At 32.6% G+C, this 23,129-nt stretch overlaps 1 protein-coding gene across 1 annotated transcript; it reads right to left on the bottom strand.

The window, feature by feature from the left end:
* Window positions 1-2,637: 2,637 nt before the first annotated feature.
* On the bottom strand, window positions 2,638-21,113 carry LOC133173790 (putative polypeptide N-acetylgalactosaminyltransferase 10). The gene is made up of 13 exons (XM_061308835.1): window positions 21,057-21,113; window positions 14,980-15,161; window positions 14,775-14,853; window positions 13,990-14,134; window positions 12,651-12,817; window positions 11,256-11,444; window positions 10,590-10,767; window positions 8,922-9,039; window positions 8,501-8,611; window positions 8,062-8,283; window positions 7,716-7,823; window positions 3,893-4,036; window positions 2,638-3,152 (listed from the first exon to the last, which is right to left on the bottom strand). Exons 2-13 carry the CDS (start codon window positions 15,139-15,141, stop codon window positions 2,988-2,990), a joined length of 1,788 nt encoding a protein of 595 aa, XP_061164819.1. The 5' UTR covers window positions 15,142-15,161; window positions 21,057-21,113; the 3' UTR covers window positions 2,638-2,987.
* Window positions 21,114-23,129: the final 2,016 nt, after the last annotated feature.

Below are 23,129 nucleotides of genomic sequence, written 5' to 3' on the forward strand. Positions count from 1 at the left end.
GCTGATTCCAGTGGATTTCCTTATTACCTAGCTGGAAAGTTTCTTCAATAATAGGCAAAACTCTTAGGGCAAAAATAAGGGAATCGGAATTTCCTGGTAATATGCACATCTACACACTGTGTACTAAATATCTGCAAAGTTTGACCAAATTCTGTGCAGCGGTTTAAGAGGAGTTGCGCTGACAAACAGTACATCTCTATATTCAAGGTATGGCCAAAAATCTAAGTTGAAAAGTGCCTAAATTCCCAGAAAAAATAAAGGAATTGGAATTTCCTTGTAATATGCACATCTACACACTGTGTACTAAATATCTGCAAAGTTTGACCAAATTCTGTGCAGCGGTTTAAGAGGAGTTGTGCTGACAAACTGTTCGTCTCTATATTCAAGATATGGCCAAAAATCTAAGTTGAAAAGTGCCTAAATTCCCAGAAATAATAAAGGAATCAGAATTTCCTTGTAATATGCACATCTTTACATTATGTCCTAAATATCTGCAAAGTTTGAACAAATTCTGTGCAGCGGCTTATGAGGAGTTGCGCTGACAAAAAAACAGGACTGACTGACTGACTGATGGACAGGTAAAAAAAATTATACCCCCGCAACTTGTTGCGTGGGGTATAATAAACATTAGAACTGTACTACTAATACTCCTTGCTGGACATATCAAGACATTGGAACCATGTAATACAATGAAATATACTGCATTTATAAGTAACCTTTAAGTCAAGATTTTGCATCTATGGTTTGAACAAAACTTGACCTTGTTAATCCTGTGACCTTGTCCAAATGGCTTTGGCTCAAGACCCTGACATACTTTCTGGTTAACAACACCATTCATCTACTGTGTTTCCATAACAAATTAAAAATCAACTTGTAAAAGAATATATGCTCTAGGAGCCAGTGACCTTGACCTTGTTCCAAGGACCCTGGTTCAGGGCCAGGACATCGAAAACAAACAAATCTCCTATAAATTCTCAATTAAATGTTAAAGCCTTGAAACAAAACAGGATGAACAAAAAGCTGACAGGATGCAAGGATGCATAAAAAACCAATATCACAAGTTTGAAGTTGTAGATTATTATTCTCCGGAGGATAATGGTAATCTGAAGGTTCTTTCACAAAATTAATTATAACACTAAACCAATATGAAGTGAGAATGGGAAAAACTTTACATGCTAATTTAAATGTTTAGTGCCAGGATGCTTTTGACATAAAAAAAAAATCACTATACTAGAGTCACAAAATGTACATAAATAGAAATACAAAACAAAAAAATTAATTAATAAAACATTTAATCTATTATAGCATATTGATTGACATTTGAAGGCAAGAACTGTTGAAAGAGGGATGAAAGGTGTAAAAGCAAACAAGGACCTGCCTCCAACATATCCATTTATAGTACTGATTTCTTATTTCATTATGATTAAAAAAATCTTTTGCTACCAAAAGTAACTGTGTGAAAAATGTTATACAAACAAAAGTAGCAGTTCTTGACTGCAGTTCAGGTGAGCTGTAACAAAAAGAAATACTTTTTTATGAAACACAGTGTACTTTCAACTTCAGTTGCTTGCATTGCATCTCTTGAAAAAAAATAAGTCAGACTGACTATTGAGAGAATCCAATTTGTTTTTAATATATAAAAAATGTAGTATGAATTTTTTTGTTTGTATCAAATTTTTTTTAGAACACTGAACGATGAAAAAGGCCTCAAAATACACCCCCTCTAAATGTATACATTTCTTGTATGTTCTATGGTTCTGAAATAAGTCTAAAAGACAACAATCTTTTTCTTCCCATGATTTGAAAAATCCAAAGTGTAACAAAAAGAGAATTTTGTTTAAAATTATCTGATGGTTGATCAATAATGTGATCAGTATTCTAAATTTAAAAAGCAGCAAAACTACACAAGACGGGTGAAAACACACTTCTAAGCACCTGGTAAGTAAAATACATGTAAATATAACTGAATTTTCTCTATCCAGCATTTTACTTTTATCTAAGTGGGGGAAGAAAATCCAGATTTTGTTAACTCAATCCTTTTCTTCTTACCAACATTTTTTTTTTAATTTGAAAAGGTTTCCTCCTAAAACAGACAGAGGAAAATCCCAGCATGGCATAAAGTTAGCACCCATTATATCTTAAAGCATAAAACAAATTAAAGAATGTTATAAATCATATTTAAAGAGAAAAAAATAACAATTAACTTCTTCCTTAACAAAATGGAATGCTCACACACTATGCACATTTAAGTGCATTAAACAGACAGGATTGCATTACACTGTAACAAAAGGTACACACAAAATAGATATAGTACATGTACCAACATAACATAATGAAAGGTGCAAATTGAATGTTTTAAAAAATTGTGTTCACAAATATAATACTGATTCATATGGATAACTTAATGTACCTGCATAATTTAAAGAATACATGTACTAAATTAAATATAGGAGAAAAGTTTTTTTTTCCTTTAAATTTTAAAGTAGGTTTTATGGTATACGTATCTGAAAATCATTTTCACATTGAAAAAAAAAATTCAAATAAACTAGTTTACAAATATCTAAGTTGGAGGTAAGTCTATAAATACTGCAAGCAGAAGTCTATGAGAGATCTGCATGCTCTTTATATCAGTCAATAAATAAGTCTTCTGACCTTTACCCTCCTATATCATATGCCATTTATAATGAACAAGGAAATAAATAATAAGAAAACATAACAATTACATGTACAACATCATTTGTACAAACATAGGAATAAATGAAGAAAATTGTATAGCTTGCATAGGTATGATTTGATGTCATGGATATCACTGAAGCTTAAAACATATAAGCACGTCATAAAATATATATAACATCCATAATTCTAAGACATAAATCCTCTCATATTTAAGTACATGTATTTTGCTGGCAGATCTTGCGTATAAATTGGTCTCCAGACCCAACCGTAAGACAACAAATAATTAACAGAACTTAATTAGAACACTATGACTACTTGGCCTTCCATTCTTTTCTGACTTCATCTTCATGTATATGTTCTACCTTCCATTTCTGAGTGTCTGAATTTTTATCACATGGATTCATAAATATTTCATGGCTGCCTGTATCACAATCTAAACACTGATTACTTATCACATGGAAAATTTGTTGTGTATCCTGAAAAAAAGAAAGGAAAAAAAACCCCATAAATTTCTATATACATGTATATAAAATATTTAAAACAGAAAGTTCCTATATGATAATAATATATTTTTAAAAATTGCATCATAAACAGGAAAAGTCAAGAATATCTAAATGAAATACTTTATACACTGTACATTAGATTTGTTCTTCTTTTGGCTTCAAAACCTACAACCTTCTGGATCATTTAAAAAAAAATCAGAGATAGAAAAGACCCATGGACTACTATGCTTATCTGCATCAGGCTACTTTTTTGAAATTTTCTAAATAATTTAACTCTTATGAAACTGCTTTTACTCTAGATAATCAGGAGTAAAAAAGATATTCAAAGATTGCATGAGTTTTGTTGATTTCTTATTGCAGCATCTTAGATCTTGAATTCATGATTTTATGGACACTTACCGTAATTCTATACTAAATCGAGAAGTGTTTGCAAGATTTTTTTTTCCCGAATGACCTCACTCCATTTTCACACTTATTTTTTTTATTAGTGACTTTATGGACTGTCTATTTATTGCAATAAAATCAAATTCCCTTTATCTGTGTATTATGTCAGAATTTAATAGCCTATTAAAGTTTTAAGAGAAAAAGAAAACTGCAAGAAGTATACATATGGTAATAGAAAACAAAGAAGGGGAATGTCTGGCTAATTCTGATCAAGAAAGTTCTGACATTTATAAATGCCACCTAAAAAGACCACATGTACATGTACTTACAATATTATATTTAAACCTTTGGTTGCCACCCATGCCATGGCAACTAAATAAGATAACAGGTGCTTTTCTTATAGATTGAGACACATCAAAACACACTGTTCTTTTGCCAGGACGAATGTCTTTGTGCCACGTAAACTCAAATTGCTGAAAAAAAAATTAATTCATTAGTACTGGCTTGACTAGTTGACAAATTTCACAATATCTGAAAAGGCACAATTTCTCGTCATAACCAAGCACCTAGTTTATCTGCTAAATATTCTGGAGCAGAGAAGAAGATTTTCAAAGAAATAATGCATTTTCACTATATAATCAATAGAGCCCTCCCCAAAGAACCCCTGACCCTGGGGCAACAAATTTCAGAATTTTTGAAAAGGCACCTTTGTTCTTCATAACTATGTACTTAGTTTATGTGCTAAATATCCAGGAGCAGGGTAGTAGATTTTCAAATAAACAATGCATTTTCACTATATACTGTAATCAAAAGTGCCACATCCTAACACCAGAACCCCAATCCAGGGGCCATGAAATTCACAGTTTTGGAAGAAGCACCCTTGTTCATCAAAACTATGCACTTATTTTGTTTGCTTAATACCAAGGAGAAGAGAAAAAGATTCTCAAAAAAATTATGCATTTTCACTATATAATCAATAGAGTCCCCCCCAACCCCCGACCCAAAGGTCACAAATTTGGGAGAGGAACCCTTCTCATCATGACCATGCACCTAGTTTATCTTCTAAATATACAGGGGAAGAGAAGATTTTTAAAGAATTTATACATTTTCACTATATGATCATTAGAGCCTGCCCTTACTCCAGAACATTTGACCCTGGGGCCAAGAATTTCACGATTTTGGTAGAGGGTTAAATGCTCATTGCAATCATGCCACCAATTTGACTGCTTGATGTCCAGGATTAAATAATAAGATTTTCAAAGACAGCACTAATTTTGATGGCTTTAGCCCAACCCCTCACACCCCAGTGGTTCAAGAGAAGCTGAAAATGTTTAAAAGTTTACTACTGATGAACAACAAACTACACACAACGACAGACGAAAACAGATAGCAATAGGTCACCTGAGTGTCTCAGTTGACCTTAAACAAATAATTGCAGAAATGCCAAATCTGAGGGAATGGGTGAAGTATTTGGGAATTATTCTTCATTACTAATGTTTTGCAGTGATACTCCAAAAACAAAAACAAAAAAACATAAACAAGGGCACTTCAAAGTGGAGCATTCCCTCAGATAAGATAACATAAATCCTGATGTAAATCGACTTCTGATACACCCACACTCATTCATCCCCACACTCACAAGCACTCAATTCTATATCCCCTCCAACTTCATTGCAAGGGGATAATCAAAGGCCTGAAGGCCTGAGAGGCACATTGCATTGAAGGTAGAAAAATCAATTTTTTTTTCTCAGAAAAATTCATTATACATACCAGGGAATGAAAAAAATCAGGAATGAAAATAAAAATATTGTTTCTTTGAGGTTAAAAAAAGTTTTGAGTCATGGCATTTTTAACCAGTCGGTCGGAAGAGGGCAAACAAACATTTCTTTAAAGCTATGTCTCTGTTTAAAGATAGTCTGATATATCAAATAAAATTCTTTGATATCTAAATTAAGAACGAGGGCGCTTTTGATTGGCATTCGGCAGGAATCTGGGCGCACTTGAAAAGTGAAAATTTCGTTGATCTGTCACATGAAATTTTAGCATTCTTTTGCTGTATCGGGTTCCTTTGAAATAGGAAATGGAAATATTTTCCTGATATTGTATTTTGATTTGCTAAAGAAGAACTTGAAAATTGGCTAGATGAGTCATTTGGTACAAAATGTTACATTTTCAAACACATTTTTCTAAAAATTTGCTATCTCTGGGTCATCTCTCCATGATTTTGAAACATTATTTCTGTGCATTTTAATTCAAAGAAACAAACAAACATTTGAGAGAAAATGGAGAGAAGACCCAGAGACAATAAAAAATGAACTTTTTCCAAAAAAATTTCAATGTGTAAATGCGGTGCTTCATTGTCGCTTTAAAAACCATAAAGTGTGTGGAGCGGTGATAGCTCAGTAGTATGCGTAACCCGTCCAGTGCAATGAAAAAGAAATATTTTTGGTTCGATCCTCACATGGAGCGTTAATATTTTTTAGTACAAATAATCAATTCTTTTGTCAGTTTAATTTTATGTACTGATTTATTTTCAAATAGATAAATTCTGGTTCTGTTACACCGAAAGCGAAATCAATTTTTCCAACCTACTGATACTTTAATATGTACATGTAATTGCATTTAACGATACCCTATAGGTGTTTATTACTTATGTGAAACATTACTAAGTTTTACATGTAGCAATTATTAAGATAAGCGGACTGATATATTAAATTCGACAAAGTATTAAACTAAATGTAACATTTTCCCATGTGCGTAACTTTGTAAAGTGTGTCCAGCTGTGGTCAGCCAACCAAATCGTGGACATTTAAACTATAAATGTTTCATACGCCTTATTCCTGCAGATCACACTGCAGATATCAATTAAATTCTTATTTTTTAAAATTTTTATTCTTTAATTATTATCACAGTAGGAAGATGAAATAATGAATGAGAATTTAGAAATGATTGATTATTGAGTAATTCTATACAATTTATATCTGAGTTTTTTCAGTTTCTCTCCTTATGTGCACTTTTTTAATATCAATACTTGTCTTAGACTAGTTTTCTCAATCAAATGGCATAATACCATGAATACGTAAACCATAGTGATTCATGAAATGTTCATATAAATAATACGGGACTGAAAAAAGAAAAAAAATCGGGCGTGGTATACAGTATACTAAGAAACCCCTTAAATTTTGGCCGATTTCCGATATTTTCAATAAAATTAGCTATAAAACTTTAGAGGTAAGGATTGAACACAAAAGGTCTAAGTTTATAAGGTATTAGTAATCCTATAAATTGAAATCCACAGTCACTGCAGTTCTTTATCAGTCATTTCTTGATATTCAATCGACATTTCACCAAAATCCAATCATTTCACCGTTTCGTGTCACCCGCGGAATTATTTTCCCAAAAGGTGGCGCTTGTTGCAAAAATTTATTCAGTTGGACATCTTACTATTTGTTTCATCGAGTGAAAAAATAATATTCATTCTATTTCTATAAAAAACAACCATCTCATTCCTATTGTTAGTGATGCTTTATCAAATAAAATTATTGTACATTTTTCTCAGATATTCTTACAAGCAATGTCGCTTTACAAGGCATAATGATTTATAGTACGAGCTGTTGTGATGCAAATAGATCTTACTCCGCGTAGCGCATGTTTGTTTGTTGTTGTTTTCTCTCTTTCTCGGTTTTTGTTTGTTCTTTTCTTTTTTATCTTTGTTGCTTTCAAAGTATAAACAACATATAAATGTGAGATTTTACGTTAATATTTAAAAATACACAATGAATATCACCAACTTGTCAGTATACATTTGCACTATTTTCAATAGCGTATTTAGAATCAATATTGTGGAGTCCTTCTTTGCCGCAGTAATTGAAAGAAAAAGTGGGGGTCGTCAGCGATGAAGCTACATCGCTGATAGCAATGCGTCTCAAAAAAGCACGTGCCTATAAAATACTAATAAGACTTGCATACACAGTAATATGTGATTTACAGTAACTGAAATGTTAACCATGTAGAGTAGACAATATTGTTGTAATATTGTTAGTTAATTAAAACAGGGAAAATTAAAAAAAAAGGTTTTTAGATGCTTAACAGCTATATTCATTTAAAAGGTTAATATTTAACAATAAAACATTTTGTTTCATAGACACTAACCTGTTCCCCACCACCTTTGCCATCTTTAACACACGGCTGAAGATCAAATCTCTCATTGGCTCCCTTGTATCTCGTGTCCAAACACAGATCTGCTGCTTTACTGCGAATCTGTTAAATCAAAATGACATATGTATCTACACACACTGACAGTGCATTATTTAAATAATAATGTTCATACAAATCATTCTCTAATTTCATCCATCTGAGAGACATTTACGAATGCAATAAGACTTTCAAAGCAACTTTTTTAAAACAACTAGACTACAGAGAAGTCTTCACACAGGACTTGTATGGCATAATGTTGCTAAGTTACAATATAGGTATTTCAAAGAATATTTCTACTTACCTCCCCACTAGCAAATGGAGGGGGTTCCACAGGGGGATAAAACTTGGGCAGATCAAAAGCCACCTCCTCCATGAACCACTTGAATGGTTTACAGTGAAGTTTCTCCCTGATTTCCTTCTGGGGGGTCATGTCTCCAGCGTCAATATTCCTATAATGTGGTCTCCTCTTGTATAGATACTCAGCATATTCATCCATCCACACTTCAGCTACCCTTTTATAGTTCTATGTAAAAATCATAAACATGTCTGGTTTAGCAGAAGAAATATTCTTAAACAAAAAAACTGGATTTATTTTTCTGTTATTTTAATTTGAATATTTTTGGCAGATTTAAGTACAAGTATTCACTGGATGATATACTAAATGATTTAACACGCTCAATATTATATCTGTTAAAACAGTAAAGACTTTAATTTGATTTATAAAAAAAAAAGAAGCTTACCCTGCCAACAAAGTCTCCTACCCCTGGGTTAGGAAATGGGGCAAACTTCCTATAAATATGTCCAATTCTCGAACAAGGGGCATCCACCATCATACCCCCACACTGCCATATCTATAAATTCATTGTTGATTATTATTAAGTAGGAAACATATTTTAAAATGAATGAATGTAAACCTCAACATCTAGAAAATAACACCACCATATACAATTAAATCTTGATATCTCTTACTCAGCAAGACTGACAAAAACTTTAAGATATCAAAGTGTTCAAAATATAGCTTGACCTCAAACTGTAGTTTGACCACTGAACTCACTTCAACATATCTCAGCGATTCGAAATATTTCTTTTAGAGATGCTGAAGTTCAAGCTTTATAAATGAATCAATATAGTAATCTCAAGTCTTTGAGTCATCTGTGATACCTTAAAAGAGAGTTCATATTGTTCACCTCCCCATATGTCTAGCCCTGGGTCATATCCTCCCATCTCCCAGAACCACTTGGCACTGATTGCAAACAGACCCCCAGCCATCACTGGGCTCCTGAAATCAAAAGATCACATATCTTGTGTAATTACTTTTTCTTCAAGAAATCAATCAATTTATACCATGTCACATTATCACCTTTTATCAAACTTAAATATATGTGTAAATTGAAACAAGACAGAGATTAAACAAGAGGCCCATGGGCCACATCGCTCACCTGAGTAACTTTGGCCATGCTGTTCTTTACCAGATTCTCCCCATTTTAATATACCTATTGTGGCTCCGCCCTACCCCCGGGGGTCATGATTTGAACAATTTAGAATCTACACTACCCCAGGATGCTTTCATAAAAGTTTCAGCTTTTCTGGCCCAGTGGTTCTTGAGAAGAAGATTTTTAAAGATTTTTCTTATGTATTTCAATGTAAAACTTGGATTCCCTATTGTGGCCCTGCCCTGCCCCCGGGGGTCATGATTTAAACAATATAGAATCTACACTACCCCAGGATGCTTCCATATAAGTTTCAGCTTTTCTGGCTCAGTGGTTCTTGAGAACAAGATTTTTTAAAAAAATTTCCTATATATTTCAATGTAAAACTCCAATTCCCTATTGTGGCTCCGCCCTACCCCCGGGGGTCATGATTTGAACAATTTAGAATCTACACTACCCCAGGATGCTTTCATAAAAGTTTCAGCTTTTCTGGCCCAGTGGTTCTTGAGAAGAAGATTTTTAAAGATTTTTCTTATGTATTTCAATGTAAAACTTGGATTCCCTATTGTGGCCCCGCCCTACCACCGGGGGTCATGATTTGAACAATTTAGAATCTACACTACCCCAGGATGCTTCCATAAAAGTTTCAGCTTTTCTGGCCCAGTGGTTCTTGAGAAGAAGATTTTTAAAAATTTTTCCTATATATTTCAATGTAAAACCTGGATTCCCTATTGTGGCCCCGCCCTACCCCCGGGGGTCATAATTTTTACAATTTAGAATCTACACTACCCCAGGATGCTTCCATATAAGTTTCAGCTTTTCTGGCCCAGTGGTTCTTGAGAAGAAGATTTTTAAAGATTTTTCTTATATATTTCAATGTAAAACTTGGATTCCCTATTGTGGCCCCGCCCTACCCCCGGGGGTCATGATTTTTACAATTTAGAATCTACACTATCCCAGGATGCTTCCACATAAGTTTCAGCTTTTCTGGCCCAGTGGTTCTTGAGAAGAAGATTTTTTAATGACCTCACCCTATTTTTGTCTTTTCTTGATTATCTCCCCTTTGAAGGGGACTTGGCCCTTTATTTTAACAATTTACACTCCCCTTCACCCAAGAATACTTTGTACCAAGTTTGGTTAAAATTGGCCCAGTGGTTCTTGAGAAGAAGTTGAAAATGTGAAAAGTTTACAGACGGACGGACAGACGGACGGACGACGGACAACGGGTGATCAGAAAAGCTCACTTGAGCTTTCAGCTCAGGTGAGCTAACAAAAACATGAATATTTCAATTCAGAAAATCCAAAATTGATGTAAATGTGTCTTCCTAAATAAATCAACACAAATTTTTTTGAGTCTTTGTAGTTTACGTTGTATTACAGTTCAACAGATTACATTTACTTGAATGGTTCAGCAGGATGTTTTAAGTCTTCCTCCAGTAATGGTAAACGCTTGTAGAAAAATTCCCAATCGAACGCTCCTCTAGCCCCTTCATCCTGGGCTCGATATGCAAAGTTCTCAAAATCAATGACATCAATAAAAGGGCAGACAACTGTTTTGTAGTCTTCTGCTATTGGCTCTGTTCCAAACATGTACACAAAGTAAGTGAATATAAACATACAACTGGTCTTTCATTTATCTTGTATAAAAACAAATTTTATAAGTACTTCACTACTGCAAGAATTAATTGTCAGTAACTGCCTGTATTGTTTTTGTAATAAATTACCCACCAATAAACTGGGCTTTGATTGTAAAATTATTAATTGGACTTGATCTTATACCATGTACCAAATACTTTTGTTATATTAAGATTTAATACTTTGATAATTATTAAAACATCAAAACTAAAAGGGTTTTTAAGGTATAAATATGTCATGTACCAGTGAAGTTTGAGAAATAAAATTTTATCTTCATAAAATATTCCGATTATTCGACTATCGTTTGAATAATGCAATAGAATAATCAACTAAGGAAAATAATTATTTTGACATCCCATATATATATATATATATATATATATATATATATATATATATATATATATATATATATATATATATATATTACCCAGTAAGGGAGGTAACCAGTTGATGTTGGCCTCACAATGGGAGTCGAGGAATATGAGAACTTGTCCTGTGGCTGCCTTGGCCCCCAGAAGTCTAGTCCTGATTAACCCCTCCCTCTTCTTGGCCCTCACCACCTTGACATTGGTAAAGTGTTCTTTCACATAGTCATCAAGAGGCTGCTTACAGTGCTCTGCAGATAAACAAAAAAAGCTTTAACAAAGTTTCTGTTTTTCAAATTTTTTTTTAAAAGTGTAATATAAACTTTAAAAAATATACCAAGCCAACTGAATTTTATGAGGAAAAGCAAAATGGTAAAAATCAGCCTATGTGATGTAGATTGATTTTTACCATTTTGCTTTTCCTCATAAAATTCACTCAGCTTGGTATATTTTTTTAAAGTTTATATTACCGGGTACACTTTTAGCACCATGCTAACATATATATTCTGAAATTTATTTTCATCTGTAAACCTTTACTGAGTGTGATTTGTCCATATTTGTAATTTTATTGAAGTATCAACTAATATTTTCCAAGTGTCATTTCTTTTATGCAAGAAAATACAACAGGTTATTGAGTAAATGTAATATCAGCTCACTCCCTGCTACTTTAGAAACATTTCTGAAGAAAAAAAGAGGGTAAATGAATGAAGATTAAACAATTTTATCATGATTACTCTAATTGTGTACTTTTGTGGGGAATATGGTAGACATTTCATTTTCCAAGTCTAAGGAGAAAAAAATCAAAGAATTATCCACTTTTCTAAAACTGTGACATGATATTAAGTCTCCTCCAAAGAAAAAAATTGTTTGTATCATCTATGCTTAAAGAAAAAAAATCTCCCCAAATTTGTTGTGCATCAAGAAAAATAAAAAAAACTCTTACAAAATAAATGTGTTCTTTAGAATACATTTAAATACTTGAAATTACAGAAAGAATAATATATGTATGTGTATTAATACAAAGTATAGAATTACTTACTTAATACAAATGTATGTGTATTAATACAGTGTAGAATAACTTACTTAATACAAAAGGTATAACTTGTGAGGAGTAAAAGGACCTCTTTCCAAATGAACACATGGAAATGTGCATAAACTACGACATACTGGTCAGAGACAGAGAAAGAGTGTATAGTTAATTGGAAAAGACTTTGAAAACCAATGGACCAATGTTTGTGTAACCAATGGACCAATGCGTTAAAATGGAGAAATTAATAGTCTTTTCATATGACATATCTTAATTACCTCATCATCAACCTATTTCCACCATAACTGCGCCTGTTTGCATGATGCAAATAAACTATTGCAAAATAGATAACTGTTTCTTGAAATACATGTAATGATATATTTCTTTTTGCAATCTTTTAGAGGATTCTCAAGGGTCTTTGTTTACTGACCTTTTGTGCTGTAATCATCCACCAGAATGACTTCGTGGATGAGGTGCTTGGGTGAGCGATTAAGTACACTCCACGCTGTTCTCAGAAGTGTGCTCCAGTGCTCGTTGTGAAATGGAACAATGACACTAGCGTTCATCAAATGGTTCAAGTACTTTTTCTTTTTACAACTATAAAAAAAAAACAAGTCAGCCAATCAAATACAAAGCATATCTCAGTAGAATCAAATTTATTGTGTATATCAGTAATAACAGAGAGGCTTAGTCTCAATAGATCGCAGCTGCTCTACTAGGTATGACATCCCCACCAAGAACTAAATATCAGATTTATTGTGTATATCAGTAATATCAGATCTATTGTGTATATCAGTAATATCAGATTTATTGTGTATATCAGTAATATCAGATCTATTGTATATCTCAATAATATCAGATCTATTGTGTAACTCAGTAATATCAGATCTATTGTGTATATCAGTAATATCAGATCTATTGTGTATATCAGTAATATCAGATCTATTGTGTAACTCAGTAATATCAGATCTATTGTGTATATCAGTAATATCAGATTTATTGTGTATATCAGTAATATCAGATCTATTGTGTATCTCAGTAATATCAGATCTATTGTGTATATCAGTAATATCAGATCTATTGTGTATATCAGTAATATCAGATCTATTGTGTAACTCAGTAATATCAGATCTATTGTGTATATCAGTAATATCAGATCTATTGTGTATATCAGTAATATCAGATCTATTGTGTATCTCAGTAATATCAGATCTATTGTGTATATCAGTAATATCAGATCTATTGTGTATATCAGTAATATCAGATCTATTGTGTATATCAGTAATATCAGATCTATTGTGTATATCAGTAATATCAGATCTATTGTGTATATCAGTAATATCAGATCTATTGTGTATATCAGTAATATCAGATCTATTGTGTATATCAGTAATATCAGATCTATTGTGTAACTCAGTAATATCAGATCTATTGTGTATATCAGTAATATCAGATCTATTGTGTATATCAGTAATATCAGATTTGTTTTGTGATTCGGAAAGCAGAGACTTGAGGTCAAAAGACAAGAATCAGACCTAACAGAGGAACATTTGGTCAGCTTTTAAAAGACACAAAATATTATCTGGATTACTTTTCATCTGATAGATTTAATCATTCCCAAACCTTTAGAATTTACTAATTATCCTATTGACTTTAATATGCACAACAATAGACATAAGGAAATGCTTCGTCATCAGATGCAGTTTAATGACTATACAGTAAAATAAAAATATCTAAACGGCTCTCAAACTTCTGTTGATTTCACTTACTCTGGATGACGAATGTCCTTCAGAGACCTGTGGAGGGAAATTTTATCACTAGCATAAGCATTAAAACCATTCACTTTGTACAGATCTCCTTTCTTTTTCTCATCTTCAGGGGAGAGAATCACTGCCTGTCCCTGTTCACCAGGTCCTTGTAAAACAAAATATAAATCACTACAGGTAGGAAAGAAAAATCTTGAACTAGCGTCAACGTAAATCGAAAGTTTTTACAATGGACAATTTACAATTGGATCTGTAGCTCTCTGGTTTTCTCAACCAGACAGCTTCAGTTCTGCAGCTACTTGGTGGAAGTGCTAAGTATGCGTGTGTCAATCAAATGCGTCCCATAATTCGTAGTTTTAATAATTTCCAGATAAAAGAAGTTTCTGAACAAGCTTTTATAAGATTTCGGTGTGAAATTCTTTAGCAACATATAAGTCATAATATATTAAAATTTTAAGAAAATATTAACTTTAATCTCTGTCTAAGCCCCTTTAACATATGATACTTTATGTCATTTTTTTCTCTCTGCTTTTTAATGTTCACTTCAGAAAATTTCATGATTCAAACAGCACACTTCTTATATGTACATGTCATTTCATTAAAAAACATTACAAAAAACTTAATATGTCACAAAATTAAATTAGAATCGGAAGGAATTTTCAAAATCAAGTTACAATCATTCCAAATAGCAAGTATACAAAATGTACAAATTTAGAACACATATTGCTCCAATGTATGCATACAAATAACACCAACATTTTCAGGAAATCAATTTTCTGTATGTATACCTTGTCTCTGCTCTTCTTCTGCAATTTTCTTATAGTCATGCCAATCAATTTTTTGTAGTGGTTCATCTGCATGAGGTTTCTAAAATTCAAAATTTATGAATTTTATAGGTATATTCATAATTTCACTTTAAGAAATTAAAAATCAAGCAAAAGGAAAAATACATATTCATAATATTCACAAATATACAACTCTTTCTTTCCTTACCTTTCCATTTTCCGGAGCTTTTGGCATTACATTACGAGCATCTACATAGAGATCTGGAGGTGAATCAGAACCAAATAGCTTCCTCAAAATAAGAGGTCCCCCTAAAACTATGACACATCCCACAATTAGATATTTCAGCAGTGTCACTGTGTTTCTCCTCATCTCATCTGATGTTTACCTCACTGTAACAAAAAGTACATTGAATACTGTTATTAAAGTTAAGAAATTTGTTGTTTTGATATAAAGAAACTTAACAATTAAATCATAGCATACTTTCTGTCTAGTTGGATACTCTTTTCACATCTGTCCATTTCATAATCACTGTTTTAAAACTTAAATACCAGCAAGTTTCATCCAGGTATACATGTATACATTTTACTACTGTCACTCTTGACTGGTTACATATCTAACTACCCTAACAAGTGTTGTTTAATCAACAATGATTGAACAAGATAGGAGCAACAAATTAATGTTCACCTGTAGGCCATCTTTCTTGTGCGACTCCTTCAAGACAACCAAAGGTATGGATGAAGAGATCCAATACTCCATAAAGGTGTTGGATCAATTCACCCTCAATGCATTGTTTAACTACAGTCTATTTACCCAATCATTATATCAATTTAAGCAAGCAAACACAGTACAACTCTTAGAAGTTTATCAAAGATATAGAATTTGTTTGCATTTTCACCATAACAATTGTACATTCCACAAAAACATCTAAATATTTATAAGACATGTGTTTCATTTTGAAAGAACAGAAAGAAATTGATTTTTTAAAGAATAAATCCATTATTCATGTTAATTTACAGATTAACATAAATTTAAACTGGTAAATTTATCATTTGATGTGAACTGAAATTAATTAAGAGGAGGCATAACAATTTTGCAGACAGTACTTGGATTGAAATAGAAATAGTGCTCTGAAAATGAATAAATGATTTATTTGAAGTTTATTTAAACAGGTCTTTGGTGGCTTCTTTATGAACAAAAACATTTAGAAATTTATATGCATATTGTGAAAAGCATAATGTATATTCAAGAAGCATTGACATATAATGTACTTTGTTTCAAATGAAACTTTTAAGCATGCAAATATATGAAAAACATAGGTTCTTATATCAGCTTCAGTACCAAACATATTATTTTTCATGTAATTACTTTGTATATGAAAGTCATGACAAATGCACATGTAATTTACATAAGAACACTAGGCATGATACAATCCCTATCTAACAAATGGATCCAGAAAACTGTAGTTATAGTTGATAAGGTAATGTTTAGAAGATTTTAATTAACATTAAAAAAAATTACAATTGGTACAGTTTTTGCAATAATTTACTTTCTTATTATTTAGATAGATCTAAATTATTCAAATCTTCTTTTCAAAAGCATATTTACATAGTCAGAGATTGCCTGTGACAAACACTAGTTTTATTGTCAGTAAATTCAGACACTGTCAGTGTGACAAACACAAGTTTTTTTGTCAGTAAACTCAGACATTGTCAGTGTGACACTTATTATCAGTAAATTCAGATATTGTCAGTGTGATACTTGTTTTATTATCAGTAAATTCAGACATTGTCAGTGTGACACTTGTTTTATTGTCAGTTAATTCAGATATTGTCAGTGTGACAAACACTTGTTTTTTATTGTCAGTAAATTCAGACATTGTCAGTGCGACACTTGTTTTATTATCAGTAAATTCAGACATTGTCAGTGTGACACTTGTTTTATTGTCAGTAAATTCAGACATTGTCAGTGTGACAAACACTTGTTTTTTTATTGTCAGTAAATTCAGACATTGTCAGTGCGACACTTGTTTTATTATCAGTAAATTCAGACATTGTCAGTGTGACACTTGTTTTATTGTTAGTAAATTCAGATATTGTCAGTGTGACAAACACTTGTTTTTTATTGTCAGTAAATTCAGACATTGTCAGTGCGACACTTGTTTTATTATCAGTAAATTCAGACATTGTCAGTGTGACACTTGTTTTATTGTCAGTAAATTCAGACATTGTCAGTGTGACAAACACTTGTTTTTTTATTGTCAGTAAATTCAGACATTGTCAGTGTGACAAACACTTGTTTTTTATTGTCAGTAAATTCAGACATTGTCAGTGCGACACTTGTTTTATTATCAGTAAATTCAGACATTGTCAGTGCGACACTTGTTTTATTATCAGTAAATTCAGACATTGTCAGTGTTACACTTGTTTTATTATCAGTAAATTCAGACATTGTCAGTGTGACACTTGTTTTATTATCAGTAATTCAAACATTGTCAGTGTGACACTTGTTTTATTGTCAGTAAATTCAGACACTGTCAGTGTGACACTGGTTTTATTGTCAGTAAATTCATACATTAAGTTTAGGGCCAGAGAATATTCTCAATAAATGTCTTGTATAAAAAAAATTAAAAACTGTCGCAGAATCACTTTAATCCATGGGAATCAACATTCATGGGTACCAAAAATTTTACTTGTTCATAGGGACACAATTTCATGGATAATTTGTTTATATATAAAATTAAATTAACTTATACAATGATAAAGTTATTGTTCATGGGGATCTAAATTTGTGGGTAAGAGTGACCCATGAAATCTACAAACATTGATCCCCCACAAACAATGATGATTCCAAAGTAAACTTGCATGCTAATGCATTAATGGGTTCATCCTTGTCAACATGCCATCAAAACCATTCTCTTAGTTTTTCTGCTGAATACAAAGAAGATTTTTAAAGAATTAATTTATTTTCACTATAACATCAATAGAGCCCAACCCTAACACCATACTCCTGATCTAGGGGCCATGAATTTCACAATTTCTGAAGAGGCACATTCTATTGCTAGCAACAGGTGCATTCACAATTCTTCCTTTGGTTGATATTGGTGGTGCAATTTACCATTGGCAAAACATTGGTACCAATGTTTACCATTAGTAACTTTTATTGGTTACCTATTCTGCAGGCCAACCACATTCGCAGCAGAATTACCAACGCAAATTTTTCGTTTATTAGAGTCACCACCAAGATGGCTACCGGGACCGTTCCTGGTAGCGCAAGTGAAGTTTCCTCATAAATAATACCACTTCAGATGAATTTAACAGCTATTTAAAGGAGAATACTCTTAACTTTACAAAGTATTGCACATTTGGTACAAAGGAACGCTCTTTTTGGCAAAAAAATATCACATGAAGACGTGTTCATATAAAGTTATGTCCATAAGAATAATTTCACTTTGTTTAGGCAGTGCAACAAACAGACTTCTTATTGAATTTGTTATTTCTAAAAAAAAATGGTGAAAACTAAACATTTGCCGCCGGTAACCATTGATTACCATTGGTTACCATTAGTAACAAAGTGGTACCATTTGTCACCTTAGGCAACCGTTGGTATAGCCTTTGGCTGTATTGTCATTGGTTTACCAATATGCCGTTCACAGTTTTAAGGCAACCAATTGTACCATTGTTTAACATTGGTGCCAAAGACAGCCAATGGCAAAATCAATATTTGTACCAATGGAAAAATTGTGAACGCACCCAATATATTTGAGAGATAAGACTGCTAACATTAAATGGCAAGATTAAAAATATATATCTTTTATTATTTCCAAAATATTTGACATCAATGAAATGGACAGGTATGATTCATAACAATATTTAAAACATGTACACCATTCTCTTGTCAGTTTATTAAAAACAAAGCCTCAGGTTCTTTCACTTCTGTTGAAATTCTCCAAAAACCATCATAAAAGTTTGAAATCTCTTGAGTAACCATTGTTTGAGAAGCAAGCTATTAATTCAGGGATTTTGTGTCCCCTGCTTAACAAAACATGAGGCAAGTGGGCCACATCGCTCACTTGAGCACACTGGCTAGGAAAAAAAGCAAAAATCAGTTCAGTATTGAAAAGTTTAGGGGGGGGGGGCACTTGAATTTTAAACTACCTGATGATGCTTCCATATCAATATAACAAATGACTTTGCTGTTCTTGAGCAGAAGATTTTCTCCTATATATTCATTTGTAAAAATTTGATCCCCCATCGTGGCCCCACTCTACCCCCAGGGACCCTCATTTAAATGAATTTGATTCTACACTACCTGAGGATGCCTCCATATCAATATGGCTATCATGGCTTTTCTGTTCTTGAGAAAAAGATTTTTCCTATGTATTCCTATGTAAAATATATTCTAATATATTAGAAAAATTGCAGAGAAGAAAAAAAGATCGACCTTGACCTTTCAGCTTTTGGCCTTAAAGTCAATAGAGGTCTTTTAAGGTGTACATTATCAAAGCTAAATAAAGGCTGTATTAGTAAAATTACTTTGTCCAACAGACCCGATAAATAATGGAATTCATTCTGTGTGTTGACAATGTAGCAAAAATAAACCTGATAGTTCTTATTTATGCAGATCTATGAAATCACAGTTCTGAATGCAAACAAATATCACTTGAATTATCTCTGAACCACAGTCAAACCTCGTTATCTCAAACTTGTTGGGACCGAAAAAATGCTTCAAGATATCAGAGGATTCAAAATATCCAGGGTTAAATACTTAAGAAATAAGCACTTGGGACTTCAAAATCACTTCAACATATCCGTGGAATTCGAGATGTTCGAGATACTGAAGTTCAACTGTATTTTTTAATTTCCTGAAATGCCTCTAGAATTTAGAGCTGTCTGAATACAGACTTGTCGAAATTTTTAAATCATTGTCAGACATTTGGTCTGACAAAGTCAAATGTTCTGTCGGACCAGTCAAAGTTTTCTCAGACCAGATACCTGTACCTTATTTGGAAGCTGTGAAAGTCATATGAATAACAGCTCCAAAATGCCCTAGATTATTTTCAACAGCCTTCAATCTTACAAGTTTCCTTCCTTATGATAGAAAGTCTTTAATAAAAGACATAAATGACATGTTTTATGACTTTGCTATAACAAATTTAATTGGCTATCGTCTACACCCCGCGTACGCAGCCATTTCTTCAGTGTTTGTGACCTTCAGCTGCGCATCCTGATCCCGACCTTTATTAAATTTGCATCACGCTCGATTTTTTCAGTCATCTGGACCGACGTTTTCTTAAAAGTTGTCGGTCTAGACAAATTTTTACCGGCCTTGCCGACAGGACCGACGGATTTCGACAAGTCTGTGAATAGCCAGAATTTGTCACTTTGAATTGGGTTCCAGGCTGTTAAAGCCAAGTTTGAAAAAGTGATTAAAAATATATATTTAAGAAATAATTCCTGCATCGGAGGAATTGTTGGAGAATATACCCTGATAGTCAAGAGATTTTGTTGCAAATAAAAACCTTGCCCTTCAGGCTCGTTTTTTTTTTGCCAACAAAATCTTGAGACTGAGGGGTATATGCTCCAACAATTCCGACGACAAGGAAATTATTTCCATTCTGTTACGACAAATCTTTAAACTCCTATATAGCGAAGCGGAGAAGTCGATGTTGATAGCAACATAAGTGCTTATTACGTCACAATTGGACTTCTAATTCATTTGCATTTCACCAATTAGAAAAAGTATCAAAATCTCAAGTAAACTTTTTTCCCACTAATTTGCGTCACAATCAACAGAGGCCTCAGTCCTTTTCCTAACATAAGCAGACAAAATAAGAGAAAATTAGTTGAAGACGTTTCTGATTTCTTGCAGAATAATGGCCGCAGCATTTCTTTGCTCTTTGAAATAACCGTAGTAGAATAGGAATTATTTGCTAGATGTGAGGGTTTTTACAATAAGTAATAAATGTTCCAAGACGCCCAGTGCATGAAATGGGGTAGGTGTAGATTTATTTTCAAAGAATGAGCCACGTAAACAAGCAAGTAGAGCAGACACCATTACGAAGTCTGCATTCCTTTACTTTTATTTGCATATTCAACAGGTATACATATATATAAACCAAATCACAAGTACCTATGACCAGGAGCAAGGCCCTTTAGCTAAATGGTTTCACCGTCTGACATTTATTTCACTATAGTCTTATTTCTTTCCTTATAGCTAATATTACTCGCATGTCTTACTTTTACAAGTGAGAATACAATATTGATATATGCTGTTCATAAACAAACCATGCAAAGTGATTCCCTCCTCGTCAACTTCTTCATAAAATCTGTACAATATAGAAAACGGTGAATTATTTCACAAGTAGTGGTGCTAAGAAACCTATGTCTTTATCTAAGCAAGAGCGTTGAAAAATAGCCAATATGGTATAATAACTATGGTAATTTTTGAAGATATATATAAAGATATTCACTAATAGTCAAATCTTCAGACTTTTCCACGTACTGAAGAAACCATATTTGTAACCCCGGGGTCAACCTCGTTTTCAAAGGAAGACATAATACAAAAGTGAAATAGAGCAGAATTCATATATCCGGGAAAATTATTTTGCTACTTACACTTCTTACTTACTCGAACATTTTACAGTGGTTTTAGTGTGCATTGTTCAATACGTTATTACTATGGTATATGACAATAACAAAACCACAATAGCAATCAAAATAGATAGATAAATAAATAAATAAATAAATAAATAAATAAATAAATAAATAAATAAATAAATAAATAAATAAATAAATAAATAAATAAATAAATAAATAAATAACCGCAAAAAAATCATGCACAATATAGCACTTGCCTTGTAATGTTTATACATGTAGTATAATAGTAGATATATTTTTTATTTACAAATTTTAAATACCTGCATGGTGAATATCTATGAAAAATAGATACATGTAGCTATAAATAATTAAACACATTGATTGACACTCGGCTGTCTCGGCAGAATTCTCTGCTCGCCGGAGTTTACGGAGACAGCAGAGCGTCTTGATCTAAGCGAAAACAGAGAGAGAGAGAGAGAGAGAGAGAGAGAGAGAGAGAGAGAGAGAGAAGGGGGTTAGAGAAGTACACACCCACCCACCCACACCCACAAACACACAGAGAGAGAGAGAGAGAGAGAGAGAGAGAGATACATGTACACCAGATTTTGCTATGCAGTACGAATAAGGCAAACAGAAAACAGCACAGAGCTTCGTTTATTTCTTTGATTTACAAAGAAAAAGAATAATGAAACACCACATGAAATAATATGAAGAAAAAAATTTAAAAGATACATTAAGACGTAAAATCATAAATAGTATTTACCTAATCACGTCTTCCTCCGGAATTTCGCGAGGGGATAGGGATCTAAATGTTAGTACTGATCAACTAAATATCAAATTTATATACGGATAGGGTGGGGTTATTACAAATCCTAAAAAAAAAATAAATAAATAAATAAATAAAAATAAATTTTAAAAAAACTAAAGTAACATTCAGCTGGCAAAAATGGGGGGGGGGATGCTTCCACAAATTTTTATTTAGAAATAAATTTTGTTGTTATGATTAAAGCAGTCATAATAACAAAAATTTTAAAATTAAATTTGTGGAAAGACACTACCGTTAAACATTTGCTACGCTAAAACATTGTATCGCTTACCTCCCTCCTGCTACTGTTAGTCTTAAATTAACATCTTATTACAATACTATACTAGTAACAGTCGCTTATCCAGAATTTGTTGAAACGGGGAGTGAGGGGGATTTTTTTATAACATAACGTATGTTTACATTTACATCCAGAAATTAACAAATCACAACAAGGATGTGAAAGGAAGTTTACAATCATGAAAAAAAAGTTGACTGGCATACAGATTTTACAACTCTAATTCATAAAAATAAAGCAATATTACATTCAGACAGTGGCGTACATGTTAGTCCAGGCCCCGGGATCATAAAACATCTTAGGCTTAAGTCAAAATCTTCATGTTGTTCTAAAATGTTAAAGAAGTAAAACAGACCAAAATTAAAATATTTTTCAATTTTGCTTTGCAAAAGTGTTGTTATCTGCAAATTTAGAGATTAAGTTGACAATTGTGAAGCATTTTACAGGCGATTGGAAATTTGACTTAAGTCTAAGTTTGTTTCGTGATCCTGGGGCCAGGGCTTTCTAAATTTGCAAGACAGATTTTTTCCCCCCAAAACGCACTCGCACTCAACTTTTAAAATATAGATTTTGCAATTAGATCATTGCAATGAAAAGTGCATGTACATTTAACATAATTTGGAATATCGAAGGAAATATATTAACACTATTAATTCTATAC

This window comes from Saccostrea echinata, unplaced genomic scaffold (genome assembly GCF_033153115.1).
Source record: "Saccostrea echinata isolate AGI-Se365-2 ecotype Australia unplaced genomic scaffold, CSIRO_AGI_Sech_v1 ptg000056l, whole genome shotgun sequence".
Taxonomy (NCBI): Eukaryota; Metazoa; Mollusca; class Bivalvia; order Ostreida; family Ostreidae; genus Saccostrea; species Saccostrea echinata.